General features: G+C 42.5%; 1 protein-coding gene across 9 annotated transcripts in view; it reads right to left on the bottom strand.

Moving 5' to 3' along the window:
* NRXN3 (neurexin 3) overlaps window positions 1-20,929 on the bottom strand; it is a 1,636,170-nt gene that overhangs the window by 569,692 nt on the left and 1,045,549 nt on the right. Inside the window, exon 1 of one of the 9 annotated variants that reach the window (XM_010382734.2) lies at window positions 15,991-17,208. The exons of 5 other annotated variants lie outside the window; for them this stretch is intronic. In XM_010382734.2, coding sequence (XP_010381036.1) covers window positions 15,991-16,237 — 247 coding nt within the window. In that variant the 5' untranslated portion in view covers window positions 16,238-17,208. Of the gene's footprint in view, window positions 1-15,990; window positions 17,209-20,929 lie in introns of those variants that run through there. 3 more of the 9 variants (XM_010382736.2, XM_010382735.2, XM_030931542.1) reach the window with 3 other exon arrangements.

Genomic DNA, 20,929 nt, shown 5'->3' with positions numbered 1-20,929 from the left:
GTTACGTGTTTAATAAAATGAGAGCTGTTCCACCGAGGCATGAACCTCTTGTAGGCAAGGCTTAAATCTTTTTTGTGTTTAAGAGTCTGACACCCAGGACAGTGCCTGGAAAACAGTAGAAGACTTAATATATGTTTAATATTTTTTGTTATTCAATGAGAAAACTGCTATAGAGAAAAAGAAAACACAGAAGGCTGAGGAACTCACTGTGCAGTGGGAGATAGGGAAAACTTTGCAGACCAGATATTAAGGCGTGAGCTGTAATGTGAAAAATTATTAGCAGTCTACCAAATAGGAGAGATTCTCAATCAAGAGAAAAGAGAAAAGTACAAACTAAAACGAACTAAAACTGTAATGTTTTTTAAGGGTCTACTGAGTATTGAGGTTAAAATGCTACGTAGGAGTCCATATTTGTGAAGCACTTATGCCATTTATTCATCCATCCCTTTATTCAGCAATGTTTATGAAACCTCAGTCTTTGCTAGTCACTTCCATAGGTACTGGGAGTACAACCATGAACAAGCAAGGTCTCTGCTCTCAGAGCTTTCATTCCAGTGGGTTAATGGAAGCAATACACACATAAGGAACCATAAGTGAGATATTCAAGCTACAGTGAAAACAAAACAAGGTGGTATGCTGGAGAGACACATGAAAGAGAGCTTTTTGTTTTTAATTTTTTCATATAATCTTGCTCCTTCTAAAAAAGAGTGCTTTTTAGGCTGGGTCATTAAGGAAGGGCTCTTGAGGGGATAACATTGAAGTTGAAGCCTGATGTATAAGAAGGAGTGGCCGGCCACGTGGCAATCTGGATGAAAACATCCCAGAGAAAAGGAACTGATCATATAAAGGTCCTATGGTGGCAGCAAGATTGATATATTCAAGGGGGAAAAAAAGGAAAAAGAAAAAGATGAAGGTCAAGGTGGTCAAAGATCATGTTAGGAGGTGAAGTTGGAGATACGCAGGGGCCAGATCATAAAGATAAGGAGCCAGCCTTTGTTCTGAGTACAGAGGAAATGACATGAAGAGCCCATGGAAGAGCGGCACGATCAGACTGGTGTTTCAAATGGATGGCTCCAGTGTGAGGGAAACATGGCCAGGAAGGAAAAACAGAAGCTGAGAAAGGTCTATTAAGGGACGTTGTCGCAACTGTTTAGGTGATATGGTTGAAAATGCAATAGAGATGGAAAAGATAGATCTAAGCATCATTTTAATGAATTGTAATCACGCTGTAAGCTTTTGAGGGCAAAGCTCATCTTTCACATTGCAGTTCAGAGCATGAACCAGTGCCTTGAATTGCTCATCATAAGTACTCAATAATAAAGTACGAATTCCAATGCATTTCTTTTGCAAACACTCCTCTCTGCTGTTTACCTATCCCTCTTATACCGAAGAACCCAGAAATTCTATACAGGATTCTAGGTCATACAGGGTGATATAATAGAAGCTGGGTAGCAGTTTTTGCTCTGCCACTTAATACTTGAATGACTCTGGTCAAGTCGTTTATGCTTCTTTGGTTTTGATTACATAAGCTAAAAAAAATAATGGAACAAATAACAATCATACCACTTGTCTTCCTACCACACAAGGCTGTGCTGTGGATCAAATAAATACTATGAATTTTCTCTGTAACACTGTAAAGCATTCTATAAATAGCAATAATATTAGGGGGATATACCCAAACTACATCAACCACAAAGAGAAAGTGGCCAAAATTTTGAATACTAATTTCACGTGTTGTATCTAATATCGAATGACTTGATAACATACCCTTTCTTATGTAATAATTACCCAAGTTACACACTACGTTATTTACCAAGTCATTGATTTAAAATACAGAACACCTAATGTGTGCAAGAAAATACGCTAGGTATCTAGGGGAAATAAAGATAAAACAATCACAGAAAAATCAACCATCCTCTCTTTTAGTGTCATGCTCCTAAACTGCAGCATGACCCTCAGATACTTCCTTTTTATGGACAGATTGTACACTTTTCTTTTTATGACAAGCCATCTTCAGTCAAGAGCTCCTTGGGTAGTTAATGGTGTCTTGTGATGATCCTTAAAACTCTCCTCTCATTTTACTCTTGATTAAAAAGAAAGAATGCGCGGGATCTAAGCCCTTGACTGATTTACACTTCAATTTAATTTCTCCCTTTCTCTTTCCTCTTTCTTTTCACTGGATAAAACCTTCCATGTAATTAGGCTCAAAAGCTCTCATCAAACAGTTTGATTGAACTGCAGCATGCTGAATTTCCCCTTTAGGCTGCTGGGGCAGAGAGAAAGCAGGAGACCCTGTGAGGGGGTGGCATGCCTGAGATGGAGTGGGAGCTGCACTGTGGATGGCAATTACAGGAAACAGTGCGAGTGTCTGGAGTATCTTGGTTGTCATGCTGCTCTCAGGTCCTTCTGTGCTCATTTGTTACTCAAGTTGTGCTGGAGACAATCCCAGTCTCCCAGTCCACAGCAAAACAGATGACACCTGGAAAGCTTGAGTGCTAACATTGTGATGCAGTAGAAAGAGACTGAACAGAGAAGTTGAAAGCTTGCATGTTACCCTCACCTTGCCTCTAATTTGAAAAGTGTGATTTGGGAAAACTATTCACAAACTTCTGGTCTATTAGTTTTTTCACATGAAAAATAACTTGATTGAAAAGAGTCTCTAAAGACCTCTTGCAGGTTTAGCATTTGATGATTCCACAAATGCAAAGCAGATTTTGAATCCAAAGAAAGTTCTTCATCAGAACATTGTTTTAGGGGCATCATCATTCCTCAGGGCCTGGGGAACTTGGTGATGAGGTTGTGGATCTATTTCTCAGGGACCAATATCAAGTTACTTTGTGAAAGGAAATAAAAGGAACTATCTCAGGATTTTCTGAAACAGAGTTCTTAATAATAATTAGTTTAACCAGTCTTTAATAGCTAACAGATGATGAGGTTACCAATACATACACATAAAATGGCTCCCTGGCATGGAAAAAACAAGAAGCATGAAAACATGAGTCATCCCAAAGAAGGCGGTTGTCTATATAAGGCCAAGACTCTAGATTTACCTTCCTATTTCACATAAAAGCTGTCCTCTCCTGAAATTATTATTGACATGTTGACATGGACCTGTGACAACACTGCACTGATAAATGATGCCAGAGCAGTAAGAAGCAAGTACTGAAACCTCCCCAGGTCTGTAATGCACGGCAGACTTAGTTCTCATGTCTGATCTTCACATTCTAGGCTAGGAACTAATTGGCCTGCTATGAAGGTTTTCTGTTACATCGTTTAATCTGGCAAACACACACATATTTACTCAAGTTAGAAACCCACTGCCCCTCTTGACATTCACCCTCCTATTTAAAGAACTATTACCATATGTACGAAGGGCCAAGAGTAAAAGTAGATTCAAAGTGACCTAATAAGATCTGATAAGGGTGAGGAAGTATTTTAGAAATCATTGGAATTTTGCCTTTTGGCATTAATGAAAGATGAATGCCACACTTGTGAAGGTAAAGCTGGCAGGCCACCACACAACCATTACCCACAATTCCTTTTCTTTCAGGTGAGAGAATGAAAATCAGGAAAATTTGGTTGCTTGCCTAAAATCATAAGCTGGGGAGAAAGCCTATCATAATTACTGGAAAAGAAACTTCCTGAGAAAACAGATTCTTAGAGTAAATTAAATATGAGGGGAATGAGGCATCAATGGGCTTCCATGTCAAAGGAGAGGGGGTCCCTCACTTTTGGGTCCTTGATTGAAGATGTAACCATTCATTGCCAGCAGATTCTGGAACTGGTGTGTTTCCAAAGGCTGTTTTGAAAAGCCTCTCCTATAACGTAATAGAATTTGTGAAGCTAGGGAAGCGTTCTGATTAGTTGCTTTCAGTATCCGGGAACAGTTCTACATTTGCACAGATTACCTGACCTAAAAGTTCAACAGATGCTATGGGCTAACTGCTTAGTAAGTGGAAGAACTTGAGTGAGTTGCTTAACCCTCTGGGGCTCAGTTTCTGTTCCTATAAATTCACGATAACAATATTGCCTACCTTGAAGGATGGTCAGTAAAGATTAAAAGCAGTAAGCTAAAGTATTTGTTAGAATACACGACACGAGGTAGGTGTTTACTGTTAGCTGTTAGTTTAGAAAACATTCAGAGTCTTCATAATTTATCCTGTATCTAGGTAGACCCTAAGAGGTCCCTTTAAAAATGGCCCAGTACTCCATTTAAGAATACCACTTTGAAATTTTTTCCCACCATTCAGGTAATATTTCCTAAATACTGAAATCTTAACAGCACAGGACAGGTTCAAACTGCTTAAATACCCAACCTGGTTGTGCCTTATATTACCTGTAAGACCTTAGGCAACTGACTCAAACTTTCCATGCCTCCGAGTCTGCGTCTTTAAAATGGGAAAACAGGCCGGGAGCGATGGCTCAAGCCTGTAATCCCAGGACTTTGGGAGGCTGAGACGCGCGGATCACGAGGTCAGGAGATCGAGACCATCCTGGCTAACATGGTGAAACCCCGTCTCTACTAAAAAATACAAAAAACTAGCCGGGCGAGGTGGCGGGCGCCTGTAGTCCCAGCTACTGGGGAGGCTGAGGCAGGAGAATGGTGTAAACCCGGGAGGCGGAGCTTGCAGTGAGCTGAGATCCGGCCACTGCACTCCAGCCTGGGTGACAGAGTGAGACTCCGTCTCAGAAAAAAAAAAAAAAAAAAAAAAAAAAAAAAAGGAAAACAGGCTGGGCATGGTGGCCATGCTGGTAATCCCAGCACTTTGAGAGGCCAAGGTGGGAGGATCACTTGAGCCCAAGAGTTTGAGATTAGTCTGGACAATACCACAAGACCCTATCTCTGCTAAAATAAATAAGTAAAACCTTAAACATAGGAAAACAACTCTACCTACTTCATGGGCAAATTAAATTAACTATAATGTTTAGAGAAATGTCAGGCATATTAAAAGGCAAAAATGTCAGGCATAATAAGAAGTGATAAATTGCTACAAGAAAAACCAAAGAAGATGTTATTGTCATTCTTATGAAAATAGAGGTTTTCTATCTTGTGTTGAATTTATCTAAGAAGTTTGTTTTAACAAAAGAGAACATTCAAAGGTGCCCATTCCGTTATGCAGAGATATTGATTCATGAAAAAGGATATATAATAATTGGCTCCTGGAAAATATAAACAATAAAACTTTGGCTATCCAAATCACGGGCTCCTCTCTCTGCCCAAATTATTCATGAGACCAAATTCTCCCGACAGCTGAGCTTTAACCCTTTAATCATCTTTTCACATTTTAAATGTACCAGAACATGGCTAGAATGGACCCGAAGAGTCTGAAGAAGTTTTGCTTTATCTGTGATCCAGTTGTTTTCTCATAAGAGACTTTCAGCTTTTATGAAAACCAGGTTTTCAAAGAAATTTGAGTTCCTCTATTAGTCATCAATTGTAAAGAAGCCACAATGCTTTTGCTGCCTGTCACCACTTGCTGATGATAAATCTGGGATTTTAGGCCAGGAAATTAAATGACCCATAGACGCATGTTTAAAATTTTCAATGAGCATGATGGCTATCTTTTTTTTTTTTTTTCTGGAACCACCAAAGCAAAACCCATCCTGGGGAATCTCTTTAGTTCCTCTTTCTACCACATCCCTGAATATGTCTGCTATGCTTATGCATTTCTTCAGGTTTTGCATGTTCTTCGTTAAATGAGTTGACTGTGCTGTGACCTCAAATTTTTGAAAACGCTCATGTCACTTTGGTGTTTGGGGTGATTATTTCTCCTACTTGTTTGAGTCTCTGCAGATAACCAGACTCTACCTGTCTCCTCCTCCTTTCCCTTCTATGACACCACAAATGAAAAAGGTGCAAAGCAAATAGATGTTAAGTAAAACACCAACGTGGGTTCAGTTTAATACCGTGCTCTATCAACCCACTCTACTGCCTAGCAACCATGGTGGCTCACCCCGAGTTCATTTTCATTTAAATGTGCCACACAGAAAAGCAGCCTAAATATATATCGTCAGTTCCGAAGCATATAATCTGTAAACTACAGGAACAGGTAGATTATTTCCATTAGTTTCTTACGTAGCAAAAACCACAATTTTCACCCAAAGAGTGTAATTATATTCAAATTCTGAACGACTGCCTCGGAAATAGTTGAAATTCATAGTTTGGGGGAAAGTCACTCAGGAGTGAATATACATGGTTATGTTTTAACGTGGGGGGTGAGAGGAATATTTCAAAACACTAAAAAAGGGAGGGCAGGATAGTATCTCGGAAAATGTGGCTTGCTGGTTTCCAGGGGCTTTATGTTTTCATAGCCACTCAATAGCTGGTAAGCAAGAGGTCAGGACTGGGGCTGTGGACAGGTCTTCAAACAAGATCCTGGTCACAACTTCCAGATGAGGAGCAGCAACAGGTGAGCAGACAGGTCATTTCTTTCCTGCTTTCTGGCAAGTGACATTCAACCAGGACAGGAAGTGTCTCTTTTCACAGAACCCTGAATCTGAGTACTCTTTCACACTGAGGTCTCCTATACAAAGGAAGTCTTCAGAACACCCCAAGAAACGCTACCTTGGCACACAAAGCCAGGCACCTATTAGAAGGATTCTTACTTTTTTTCTTTCAGATGGAGTTTCTCTCTCATCACCCAGGCTGGAGTGCAAATGGCGCGATCTCGGCTCACTGCAACCTCCGCCTCCCAGGTTCAAGCAATTCTCCTGCCTCAGCATCCTGAGTAGCTGGGATTACAGGTGTGTGCCACCATGCCCAGCTAATTTTTTTTTTATTTTTAGTAGAGATGAGGTTTTACCACATTGGCCAGGCTGGTCTCAAACTCCTGACCTCAGGCGATCCAGCCGCCTCGGCCTCCCAAAGTGCTGGGATTACAGGCATCAGCCACTGCGCCCAGCCAATAATGAATGTTAATGGAAGGCCTGAAAAGTCCAACACTGGCAGAATACGTGCCTGCAGACATAATCTGGATAAGGAGAGACTGCTCTGAAGAAAGAGAGACGGGGAATAAGTTTGTAATTTAAGAAAGTGTCTTGAAGGACTGAGAAGTAGAAGAAAGAAAGGGCAATGGACTCAGAGTCATGAGGTCTGTGCTGCTGACCAGTCCTGACACTAACTGGATGCTCTTCGTTGAGTCCTCACCCTGCCTACCTGGAACATTGAGCTCTCTTGTATCTCTAAGTTCTATGAGCCCGTTGATGTGCTTTTGAAGGGTGCGTAACTTCCCATGCCTTTGCTTCTATTATAAACTAGCATCCCTCCTTTCCTAATGCATGAGATTTGATCATGTGGAACCTCACTCACTCATTCATTCATTCATTCATTCATTCAAGAAAACACACATATCAGTTATGAATGTTTCGTCAGTCTGCTCCTTTTAATTACTATCTCCTTGGGTTGAAATGGGTTCAGACAGATTGGAAAACATTCAAATACTTATTAGGCATTGGACAGTCTTGTAGATGCTTTGGAAAGGTGTGTTAGCCACATTAATCAAAGTGCTTCATTAATCTGTGCACTTTACTTCTGACAAAAGAGCTTGATGTGTTTGTGTAGTCTGTTTCTTGAGTTGACAGACCGTGTGGTACAGCAGAAAGACCAAGAGTTTTGTGGTCACAACCAGGTTTGAATCCTGGCTTTAACACCATATTAATCAAGCCACTAAACCTCTCTGAGTCTCAGTGTTTTTAATTATAAAATAGTCACTTTATTAGGTTCAAAGGCTAGCGAGGACTAAATGAAGTCATATATGTAAAGCATCTGGAAGACTACCTGTACACAGTAGGTGTATAATTCATGTGTTGGTGTATAATTAAAGCAAGTCTCTCTCAAAATCCTAACTGTAAGTAGAAATAAACCATTTCCTCTTTATAAACCCAGTTGCTAGTCTGCCCCCTGCTCTGATATGGCTAAACACAGCAGAACATTTTAAACATAACATATAGCTCCTTTCTAGTATTATTAAGGTGTGTTTAAATGAAAGCTGCATTCTTCCCGTCTCAGCATGACTGCACTGAAGTTGGATTGTGGGCTTTATAACATCACAGTGTGCCACTCTGGTACATTATGCTGCTTCTGTCTGAGGGAAAAAGAGAAAATCTGGCTCATGGCTTTGGCATAAGTTATTATGATAATCAAGAAAATAGACCTATAAAATACTGGCAGACTTGTAGAACTCAGATAGGTTTGAGATGCACAGTGGTGTCTTTAAAGACATACAAATCAGAGACTCATGCAGTTCTAGTGCTGGAAAACATTTGGAGAGATCATCTCACTCAACTCTCTCATTATACAAATGAGGAAGAAATGAAAAGGAAAGTTTTCCCTAGCTATGGTATTAAGGTGCTTTCATACTACATGCCATGCAGAAAACTACAGGTAAAGCAAAGAATATAGGTTAGGAAATCAAGATATCACACAGAATGTTTAAAAGTTAAAAGATTAATATAATTAAAAAATAAAATGTTATAATCCAAAGTTACGGAGCTGGCCAGGGAGAAAGCTGGGGGAAAAATCTATGTATCAGCACCATGTCCTCTCAGTAAGAATTCTGTTTTAAATTCAGGTTTCACAAAGTCAATTCTAAGAGTTCTGCCACAATAATGTGCTCCTATCTGCTCTACAAACTTTGAAACCTAGTAAGCCTAAGACATTGCATTAAAAGATGTTCTCCACTTCCAGATCTGAAGATAGTTGTCCCTAAAAACTCCTGCTTCTTCCTAGTACAAACCAGATTAAAAACCTTAGTTTACGATAGACACTGAGAATCATGTAGGCATGTTTGAATTCTGCACAGGTTTACTACAAATGGGATCCAATTCTGACTTTCCAAAATGTTGTCAGAGCATTTCTTGGAGTCCTCTCTTTTCACTTTACTAAATCACTGAGCTTCTAAATGATTTGCTGTAATATGTTGGTCCACGCTAAAATTTGCTTGGCATGACTTTCTACCTAACCAGACCATTACCAAAAGTTACAGGCTGACTTTTGTCCCATGCTGTGTTCTAGTGCCATAAATATGAAAATACAGTAAAGGGTTTCTCATTTACATTTACTCACAGTACTATGTAAGTGAAATAATTTCTTGTAGGCAAAAAAGTGTGTATATAGATAGGAAAATGAGGAGAAACAGCAGATGCATACTCTTTTTTTTTTTTTTTTTTTTTTTTTTTTATGAGGCGGAGTCTCGCTCTGTCGCCCAGCCTGGAGTGCAGTGGCCGGATCTCAGCTCATTGCAAGCTCCACCTCCTGGGTTCACGCCCTTCTCCTGCCTCAGCCTCCCGAGTAGCTGGGACTACAGGCACCCGCCACCTCGCCCGGCTAGGTTTTTGTATTTTTTAGTAGAGACGAGTTTCAACGTGTTAGCCAGGATGGTCTCGATCTCCTGACCTCGTGATCCACCTGTCTCGGCCTCCCAAAGTGCTGGGATTACAGGCTTGAGCCACCGCGCCCGGCCAGATGCATATTCTTTAAACACAATCTACCAGCCAGCAAATGATCAATATTGAAGCTTCTCTTTGTGCAAGGAATTCAAAGAGGGCAGCCTTATGAAAATATGTCTCATAAAATATTTAACCTGGACACATTGGTTTACAATGTACAGAGCACAACTTGTCTAATCTCTCATACAATTTCTGTGATATAAGTATAGTTAACTATTATTATTGCTCACTTTAAAGGTGAAGAAATTGAGTCTCAGTGAAACCAGGTGACTTATTCAGGTTCACAAAGTTTTTTTTTTTTTTGAGACGGAGTCTCGCTCTGTCACACAGGTTGGAGTGCAGTGGCCTGATCTCAGCTCACTGCCAGCTCCACCTCCCAGGTTCACGCCCTTCTCCTGCCTCAGCCTCCCGAGTAGCAGAAACTACAGGCGCCCGCCACCACACCCAGCTAGTTTTTTGTATTTTTTAGTAGAGACGGGGTTTCAACGTGTTAGCCAGGATGGCAGGTTCAGAAAGTTTCTTAGTGACTTAGTGTCTTAGAGACAAAGTTTCTTAGAAGCAAAGGTTGAAGGCTATTTCCTCCAACCATAGTTGTTCCCACCTCACCTAACATGACCCTGTCCACTAGAGCACCATTATTATTTACCTATTATCATCATGAGCATACATTTTGAGCACAGAAACAAACAGACAAAGAAAGGTATTCACTTTCCCCAAAGACTAAATGCTTTGCTTAGGATTTAGAACAACCAGAGCTTTATACATTACATGGTCTCTCAATCATCTCACCAAGGTTCATAACCATGTCATAAAATAACAATTTACCTCATATTTGTATTTTCAGATGAATTTTCAAAAAATAAAATTGAAGAAAAAAATAATGAATTTGATGCTTAAGTAACGTATTTTTCAATTGAGAAATTTGAAAATTGAAAAATGTGAAATTTATACTTAGTTAACCTATATTTTTTCTTTTATTCACCAAAGGCTGAGAAGTGAAAGTAGTTGGTAATTTGTGTCTCAGGAAAGGCAAAGAGTGAGCAACTGTAGTTCATAAAGGAGTCAATGGCAGGGGTGGAGGGTCTGGCTCAGAAGGGCAGCAGGTCTAGGTAAAGAAAGCATTAATATGTGGACATTAGAGCATGTGTCTGCAGTCAGACAGAATCAGTCTACGTGCAAATAAAGATCTGGACTCATTCACAGAAGATAAACTGAGAAGAATGCAAACACGTCTTCACTGAACCAATAGCTGTTGTTTTCCCCATATATGTAAACACAGCATTACCACTTAGGTCACTATCTTATGAATTTTGTAAATTGCAACCATCGTCACTGAAGTTTTATTTTTCTGCTGTGAAAGTTTGAGTCCAATGGGGATTCACTAAACAGTACAGCTTTACTTCTTTCCCAATAACTTGGTGGGTGGGTGGGAGTAGGGGGCGGTGAGGAGAAAGAGCATCAGCGGCTGAACTGTGTCTCTTCAAAATTCATATGTCAAAGCTTTATTCCTGGTACCTCAGAATGTGAGTGTATTTAAGGACAGGGCATTTAAAGAGATGATTAAGTTAAAATGAGGCTTTTAGGGTGGATTCTGATCCAACCGATGGATGTCCTTAAAAGAAGGGAGAATTTGGACACACAAAGAGACACCAGGGATGCAGGCATGTAGATCAAGGCGAGACCCTGTAAGGACACAGTGAGAAAATGGCCATCTACAAGTCAAGGAGAGAGATGTCAGAAAGAACTAAACCTGCTGACACCTTGATCTCAGACCTTTACTCTCCAGAGCCTTGAGCAAACAAATTTCTGTTGTTTAAACCACCCAGTCTATAGTACTTTAGTACTTTAGGCAGCCCTAGCAAACTGATGTAAGGAGGAAAGTATGAATAAGTTCAAGATTAATCTTAAGAGATTTGCCTCCCTCCCTGATCACCCAGAGTTCTAGTGAAGCCAACTTCTTCAGGGTTGATAAATTCATTTACTAAAATGTAAAATGAAATACACTCCTCTTTTAGATTCAAAATCTGAGGCAAAAGGAATCAAGTTCTTACTGTAAAATTTCATCCCGCAGCCAGTATGGGCAAGTTTTTTGTGTGTGTGTCTTGTTTTTTGTTCTGATATCTTATCTCTCCTCTCTATGATATAGCTGCCCCTACTCCACACCACCCAGTGATCCATGTTGAAAGTCCTGAATACATTAACACTAGGATATTATAATCATCCCATGGTGGTCTCTCAAGAACAAATTAATCTCCAGACCCACCACTTGCCAGTGAATTTTAGAGAAGAAAAACAATGCATCTAGAGGAGCCAAAGAAGGAGAAACCAATTTAATTAATTCATCACCAAGGCCAAAGATATATAAATCTTATCATTTGATCTGTCAACCAACAGTATGAATTATTCAACTCCCTGAATCTCAAGAAGGAAGGCATAAAGTGGTTAGAAAGCAGCTGGCTGAGCAGAAGAAGGCACTCAATAGAGCAAAGCAAAACAAGCCCCCAAGGCTGAAAAAACTTTGAGGGTGGATCCCTGGGACAAGGAATGAGCCCAAGAAAGACTCCAGGATCATGTGTCACAAGTGGGCCCACCACCACCACTTCTGCTAAGATGGTTTGAATAGGACATTTATACCCACTCCTTTTCACACACCCTGGTTTCTGAGCAAGACTTCTTCCTGCAAATATATTGTGGTGTGTTCCCTTTTAAAACTGAGCTTTCCAAGAGTTCCGTGTCCTCAACTAGTCCCCACAAGTGTCTACAGAGGCAGGAAACTCTGCTGTTTTGTAGAGGATAACATTTAAGCTACATACAAAACCTTGAATCCTTAGATAAATCTGCCTTTAAACTACAAATACTGAAGCATTTTTTAGGCAGATGTACATTGGAGGTTTTTTTTGTTTGTTTTCTGTTTTTTAGTAGAGACAGGGTTTCCCCACGTTGGCCAGGCAGGTCTCGAATTCTTGACCTCAGGTGATCCCCCCACCTCGGTCTCCCAAAGTGCTGGGATTACAGGTGTGAGCCACCGTGCCCAGCCACATTGGATTTCTTAAAGGTGAGAGAGAGCGAAAAAAAGAATGAAAAAAAATATACAAAAGTCACTTATGTAATTAAAGTTTGGTAAACAAATATATTTTACTATTTATATATCTGTAATCACTAAACTACCTTGCACTTTGATTAAAAAAATGATATTTACATACGGAAATAAAGCCAAAGATGAAAAGGAACCTGGAGGGATATTTTAAATAACAGGATAATGTAAACCTTCATTTTATAAAGGATATTTTGATTTTATATTAATTTGGCATGGTATTTGGATCTCCACCCACTCCTTGCACTTTTTAAAATATGGAAGCATATATATATATATATATATATATATATATGCTTTTGCAATTATTCCCAGCTGAACACCACAATGTCTTATTTGGTTCTGTGTCTTCAGCAGTAGCACACAGCCTGGCACAGAGTACGTGCTCAATGAGTATTGACTGAATGACTGGTGAACAGAAGACAGCATGAACGTGGGGTGAGGACTCTAAGAAAATGGGGAAGGGCCTACTAGATTCCCATTAAGAAGAGAGTTAATCCCATTCTGAAACACAATCCTAATGTGAGACACTTTGCATCACCCCAGATAAGTGTGGCCTTAGTCTCCCTAATTCACAAAGAATCCCAGCATCCTCTAGGCTGTCCTGGGATAAAGGCTTTAAGCAAATCTATAATATAAACAATTTTCTAAAGCTTGGAACCAAGCACAGGCAAAAGCATAGGTAAAATATCAGCTATTTGGAGGATTTCTGTTTCTTCCATCTGTCTTAGCACGAATCCCTCTATAGGGCTGGATAGTGGGGAAAGGGGGTTGGAGCACCAACTGACGAACAGCAGCTTTGAGGACTTTGGGTTCTCAGGAAATGGGCAAGAGGAGAGCAAGTGTAGTTAAAAAAACAACAATCTCTTAAGTCCAAAGAAGATTCTTGGACTCAAGGCTCTAGCTGTGTTTCATACCAAAATCAAGGGCATTTACTTCTTCACAGACAATAGAAAGTGCTGCCTTTAACTCTGGAATAAGATTGGCAGTAAATCATCAGTAACAACCATCAGTCTCTTGGTGCCATGCCTCCTACCACCTCCACCCAAATTATTTTTTAAAAGAACTGCTGTTCGCTAGGTCTTTGTCTTGTACTAGGAAAAAGCAAGTGTACACCAAGTAAGAATAAGAAGTGCATTAGCAAAGCTCTGTGAGGTCTTCTGGTCCTTTTAGTTAGAGCTGCAAAGGGTCACAGCTTGGGTGCAGAATGGGAGCCAGAAGTAGGGATATTTTGTGGATTGCTGCTTCTCTTGATTTTGTGCTCAAAAACACCAATTTAATATGCAAGGAGTCTATTTAATACAGATGCATTCACTCTCCAAGCCCCAAATCAATGAGTTGGGACTTCAGGAAGGAAAGAGGATTCTGAAGAGTTGAATTCATTAGCTTTCTTATCTCAGCCATGCCAGACCCTGGAGTTCACTGTACTCTACAGCTCTGGTGGGTCTGAGGGCCTTTTCTGGGGTCTCTAGCCATTTACTTACTTTCTTCTTATTTTCCATCACACTGAATCTTATCAGATGTAGGTTAATGAGAAACCAGACTGGGGACCAGTCAAAAAGATTTAAAGGAGACTGAGCCACTGAGCGACCGATCCTGAAGAAATAAACTAAATAAAGGATCATGTTTAACCTGTGCAAGTCTCAACCCCTTTATGAGAGAGAGAGAGAGAGAGAGAGAGAGAGAGAGAGACTGACTCTGACTCAGGGACCCTAGGGAAGTACTGCTCTGCAAATTCCATCACTTACTAGTATCTGCTGTAACTGTTTACATCCCGAACAAAAGACGTCAAGACCCTGCCATCCATAACCTCTAATGCATAATCTTCCTCTCCCTGCTGATCATTTACAATAATTAGCAAAATTTAGCTAATTATCTCTGAGCATTTCCATGTTTAATTATGGCTATTAGTAATAGTCTGTCTGGCTTCCCCTATCTCCACTCCCTTTTTTTTTCTGCCTTACCCACTCCCCCCAGTCCCTCTCCCCCTTAGGAGCTAAGTTTCCATGTCAATGAAATTGCTTTTTTGGTGGTTGTGGCTCTTTTCTCTCCTAGGTTTGTTTGCTTATTTCTTTTTTAAGGGAGCCAACACCAGACCCAGCAGGAGTCACAGAGAAAAGAGCCACCAGACCAAGATCAAGTAATCCCTTTTTTTACCATCCCCTTCCACCAACCTTACAAGCTGCAAGCTGCTTGACAACTCCATCAAATAAAATTTGAAGACAGAGTCAAAAAGAGCCAGAGTATGTGCTGGCATTTTCTCAATGTGCTTCCACTTCCACTACAGACAGCACAGAGCGGAAGCCCAGGGCTAGGAGGCAGCAGGAAGAATCAACTTTCCGAATAGGGTCGGGATGTTATCAGTCTTCAAAATACAAGGGCAGGAACCCCCCTAGTATGGTTCACGCTCATGTTCCCTGGAGGGCTGCTCCTGCAGCCAGTCTCCATTTCTGTGTGCCCTACTCTCCTTACCATCAGAGTGGAGTGCATAGTAAACAAATAAAGAAGCTCCTTTCTTTAGAACGGTTTACTACAGCAAGCTCTTACCTTAGCTTCAGACATCGCCCTTTTAGAGGCAGCCGGCTAAGAGCTGAATATCATTTTCAGAGCCATAGATCTCTTCCTTCAATAGCTATGTAAGGAGGGTTGTTTGGAGTAAAACACATCATACCTGTATTGTGTGAACAAGCCCAACTCTGCTACCTAAAAATGAAATAACATTTGCATACATGGGGAATCGAAGTTACTATCATTTACACTTGGGTAAATTATAAATGAACTTAGCCTTATCTTACCTATTGCTTCCTCACTGATAGTAATATTAGATGTGTAGTTTTAGAGATAGTTGTTTTTTCCACTAGACATGTGGACAAACATAAAGCTGCCAAAATCAACACAAATGGCCACGGGTTGTAAATTATATTTTCTGCCTTCTTATATTCAGCTACTTTTCCCTGACCATTATCACACAGGCTACTTTATAACAGTTCAATCAACTTCAGGCTGAAAACCTGATTCCTATTGTCAGCTATTCCCACTCCACCCCCACTAGTTCCCAAGCAAGCCCACAGCAAAGAAGGGTGAAAGCAAGGTGAACGAATATTTCTCCAAGTACAGCATTGGGACTCACCTGGTAAGTTGCCTGTCGCTGTAGGGGTGGAGAGAGTAGTAGAAGGTTGCAAAGAGAGTGTGGTGTCTGTGCATCTATGAATGAGGGAGCGAAGGAGAAAAGCCTTTAGAGAAAAGTGGAGGTGGGGGTCGGGGGCTAGGGGCAGAAAACACTAACCTTTATGAGAAAGTAGAAATTTGCTTCCCTCATGGACATACGATGCTTTTCATCATTTTAATTTATTTTTTAAGTCTCTTCCCACCTTTGACACTACCTGCAAGGCTAGTGGGTTAAGGAATTGCTATGCCCCATTAGAAGGATAAAGAGCAGAGAGACCTACCGTGCCCTCCTCGAAGGGAAACAGGGGAGCGATAGATAGAAATAGGCACTGAGTGATGCTTGCTGCCATGGAAATGGTGCTCGTGCTGAGAGTGAGACCCCGGCGAGGATGAGGTGGAGGAGGAGGAAGCTACATTAGAAGAACTCCATACAGAGCTGACGATACATCCCCAGAACAGGGACCAGATCCCAAGCGTCCAGGCCGGCCGGCGAGGAGGGCTCCGTCTCGCGTGGATTCTCAGGTGCATGGTCAACGCACGGGACCACTACAGATGGGCAGTTTGAATTCCAGCCAGTGAAGAGTATTGAAGTTCATGATGCCCAAGGGCCCATCATAGCAGGAGGAAGAGTTGCCAGAATTTGGGGAAGAGGGAAGCAATATGCGCTTTCAAGACAATGATGAATCAGTTAGAGACAAAAAAATACTACTTAAAGAAAGAAAGAAAAAAAAAAAAAAAGATAAAAGGCAAAGCCCCTTCTCTTTCCCGGGGCTGAAATTTAGGATGCCAGAATCCTCCCAGGTATAGCAAACCTCCTAGGGAGCCCCGGCATGCCACGCATGTCAGGGGAAGACCGGCGCGGCTTCCTCCGGATCTCTAGGCACCGCGAGTCTGATGCCTTAACTGCACACTCCTGGGAGCCACACAGGAAAGGTGGTAATGAAGGAAGAGGAGGCAGCCCGAACCCCAAGTGGGTTCAGGTGAGTTTATCCCAACATCCAAGGAGTTTGAACATTTTTATTTTCCTGTTTCCACTTCCATGAGATGCAATGCAGAACTGCCAGGCAAAAGGGGGCTGCAGGTGGAAGAGTTCTTCGGGTGTTCCTGGGAGTCTCCGGGGAAGGGCGCGAGGCTTTTAACCCTGCACGTGCTGAACTAGCGCCACGGAGCAGCCGCCGGCTTCCTGGGTTTCCCAACTGGATGAAAGGCAGCAGCAGCAGCAGCAGCAGCCACGGCAGCCAGAGGAAGAGAACAAGAAGGACTGGAGGGAAAGAGGAGAGGAGGAGGAACCCGGTGAGGAGCAGCCACCCAAACCAACGTGGCACGGGGTGGAGGGAGGTGGGTGGGCTAAATCAGCGAGAGCGCAAGAGGAGGTCCCCGGCAGGCGGCAGAGGTGGCAGAGAGGCTGGCGGGCGCCTGAGAAGTGCGCGGACCAGGGAGGCACAGGTGAAGTGAAGCGACGAGTTAGGGAGCCAAATTCACAAATGGGCAAGTCATATGCAAATAGCTCACTCCCGAGAGCAAATCAGTGCAGCCCCAGCGCTCTGCCGAGGGACTGGCTGGCTCCGGAGGAAGGAGGGGCCAGAGCGACCCGGAATCCCGGCCCTCCCCATTCAAGCACAGGCTCGTATACAACCGCGCGAGCCTCCAGCACTCGCCGCCCGCCCTCCTCTCGCTCCCTCGGCTCCCGCCCCGCCGTGTGTGCGCGCGTGTGTGACACCGACAGACCGACACTGCACCTTCTTTATCACCCGTCCCCTGCTCCTCTCCCAGGCGCGTGTAACCAAACTCGGGCCATGAAAGCACCTTTTCGCAATTTGGAAGGAAAACTAAGGGCGGCGGCTAAGGCCGAAGTAGCTCTAAATAGAAATAAAAATAAACCCCTTGAGTCAGCGCGAGCGCTGGAGCTGCTGCACGCGGTGGTGCCGCAGGCGCGCTCCTCCCCGCCTGGCGGTGGCTCGGGCGGCCACTCTCCAGGCGCGTGTGTCTTCCGGGGTTAAGATGCCCAGAGCCCTACCCGCAGGGCGAATGATGGGAATCTGAGTCCGGACTCCCAAAAGTGAAGGTGGAGTGGTGGCCCGGGTACTCCAAAGGGTGAAGGGCTCCGTGGTTGGCAGCCCTTCCGGAAGGTGGCTGCCACCCCCGGTGATGGAGAGGACACTATTGGGATTCAAAATCCAGAGGTTATCGTCCGCGCCTGTAGTCCTGATCAAAAAACTTCAGAAACGGAGAGGGCGTCGTTGGCTGGCTCAAAGAGAAGTGACTGGCCTGTCCGGAACCGGCTGCAGAAGGGCTGCCCCAGGTGGGTGAAGTCCCCTGAGCGCTGGGCATCAAAGACAGCAAGGTGTTTACCTCAAAACTGAACACGCAGGGGAAAGCCAGAGTGGCAGCACCTGTCCTCTGTCGTGGCCATCTGTGACTCCAGGAGGGGACTGAGTCAAGGCTCTGCCAGGACACGGTAACACTGTGGACCAGGCGGCATCCACCCCTCCACTATGTCTGATGCGCAGGAAGGACAAACCCAACAAGGCTGCCCTCTCAGTCCAGGTCGTTGTCCACACAGGTCTTGCTAGCTTTGACTCCCTCCTACAATTCACCTTGGGTAAAAAGCCCATTACATTTGCAGGGAGGAAGGGGAGGTGAGTGAACAATACCTACTGGTTAAAACATATATATGTTGTATTTAGGAGGCTTTTTAAAAAGGAGCTTGTAGCACCTATTATGTACTCCACTCTCATTTCAAACCCCCTGAGGATAAAGAACAAGGATTAAGACAGCCCTGTTCATCCTTGAGACACCCCAAGGAGATATTGAGGAAATAGCATTGTGTCTCTCTAACAGACAAAGATACCAAACCTACAGAAAATTTGCCTTCAAGGTCATACATCAAGTCCATTTCAGAATTTATGGTAGTGAATTGGTATTCTGGTTCTGAAATTGGTATCCTCCAAAAGCTCCAAGGTGCTCATAGTAAATGATGCACAGTCACCCTAACTACCCTGGCTCTCAGTTGTAAGAGTGATCCAGGATCCACAGCCTCCCAGGAAATGGCCCTCTGACAAGGTCTTCCATACCTTTCGGTGTGCCCCCACCCACAGTGTCTTAAACCAGGAGCATGTGCTCAGTGACACCACAGCAAGGGGAAGGGGTGGTTTATGGACATTCCATTGAAACCTCAGCTTCCTCCTCTGTAAAATGAGGGAAATGCCTCCCTCTCGAGGTTGTTGGGGGTTTAAAATTAGAAAATACACAGTATCTGGCACAGCACCTGACAAACCGTGGCAATATTCTTTGTCCACTAGAAAAATAAGCTGAAGCTCTAAAATGGTGACGTACAGGTTAAGTACATGGTTGGGGTCTTATGCTATTAATGCTAGAAAAGCCAGAAAAAAAAATCTTAATATCCTAAATATCCATGATAATTTCCCCTCAATTCAACCACTCCTCCATTTAGTCCCCAGATGGATTTCCACTGTACTTTTGGCCTTAAGCGGCCTAGAGGACTCTGCTTACCCCTAATGCTTCAGCTCCATCTCCTGCCACATGCCCCATTCCTTGCTACTCTTTAGTTCCCCAGGTCTTTCTGCTTTGATCGTGGAAAGTTCTTTCTCATCCCAAGGCCTTTATAGCATTGTTGGCCCCTTCTGTCTGGAAGGCTTTTCCCCAAGATTTTCATGTGATGGGTGCATTTCAAATGTCACCTCCTCAGAGACCCTCTCTGGTCCTCATCTAAAGTTGACCACCACCCTTGAAAGGCATCCCCTCCCATTACCTTGTTTTATTTCCTTGACAGCACTCTCCATGTCTGAAGTTATTTTATCTGTATATTTGTTCATAGTTATCTCCTTAAAATGGTCATAAGCTTTCTGAGGGCTGTATTCTGTGTGTGTGGAACAACAGGTAGAACATAATAGGAGCTCAGTAAATACTTGCTGAAGGAATGAACTCAGTGAATCAATTGCCAATCTCATACTCACGTTTTCCTTATGCCATTAATTTTGCTGATGCATTTGTCTGGCTTTAGCAATGTGAATCCCCAGAGACAAGCTTTTCCAGGCTTGATAAACCGACCACCTACCCACTTACTGTTTTCCTTATTTATTTATTTATTTATTTATTTATTTATTTATTTTAAATTGGCACTGAGCATTGGAGACTGCTTTGACTTCATTCTGAGGATGTGTGGGAAGCTTAGATGGACCTTCCAATTAATTCTCTGCTGGGCAATAAAGGGAAAATAAATCCCTAATGCGGTACAAAATCTGGAAATGCTGCTGGTGCATCACAGCTGGAACTATTCATTTCACTTGTCATACTTATAATTTATTTATTTAGTTTTTGCCAAATGTCAAAAGAAATCACCATGAATTTCGGTAAGGGTGATTCCATTTGGGGACACAGTTAACTACTGAGAAGAGTCTTCAGAGGACAAATGGAAGACAGGTCTATTTTACTTCTTCCACTACAAAAAGACAACCCTGAATTATCCTAATAAACTGAATGTCCCTCCAATTTACCCCACTGTTCATTTTTTCATGTATTTCTTATCCCTCCTGCCCCTCCCTCTAGTTAACACATTCCTATTTGGATTTCTTTTCTGAATCCTATTCTTTTTAGGTCTTTTAGAGCTTACATTAGTCTAACACATTAAATACATTTTTAAAGATGTTCAGCTGCAGTGATACTTTCTAAATACTGCCTGTAGCTAGAGTTCCAGCTGAAGGATTTGTCATCCCTTTCCTACCATCAAAAGCTCTCCTCTTCCTCTTGAGTTGTCTTTTCTAGTGAGTCCCTTGAGTGACAACACTTGGGAATCAAGTGTATAGCTACAGGATGAAAACGAGAGTCCACTTTTAAGATAGAAAAGAAGAGAAACAGATTTAGAAACACTATGCTCACCCAGATTTCAAGTTGAAAAATATAAATAATTTCACAGGAACAACCACGCTTAGCTCCCCTTGAATAACCCCCTCCACGGAATCCTAACCATACTCTTTGGATCCTGAAATGTCTAAATGGAATACAATTTTTAAAAACCCCTTGATTACTTCAGGGTTAGAATTGGTATTATAAACCTTCTCCTCTTGCTGTTTAAATGTCCCCCACCCCGTCGTCACCCTGCTAGAGAATGTCCCAGGGTAAGGTGTGAGCATCTTTACCCATCAGACCCTTTGTCTTGTGTTGGTCTGTGCCTCGGCTGTGCGACAGTCTGGAGATTCT

The sequence above is a fragment of the Rhinopithecus roxellana genome, chromosome 5, assembly GCF_007565055.1.
Source record: "Rhinopithecus roxellana isolate Shanxi Qingling chromosome 5, ASM756505v1, whole genome shotgun sequence".
NCBI classification, from domain to species: Eukaryota; Metazoa; Chordata; class Mammalia; order Primates; family Cercopithecidae; genus Rhinopithecus; species Rhinopithecus roxellana.
The sequence above is the reverse complement of the archived record's forward strand: the minus strand, read 5'-3'. Positions and strand labels throughout refer to the sequence as shown.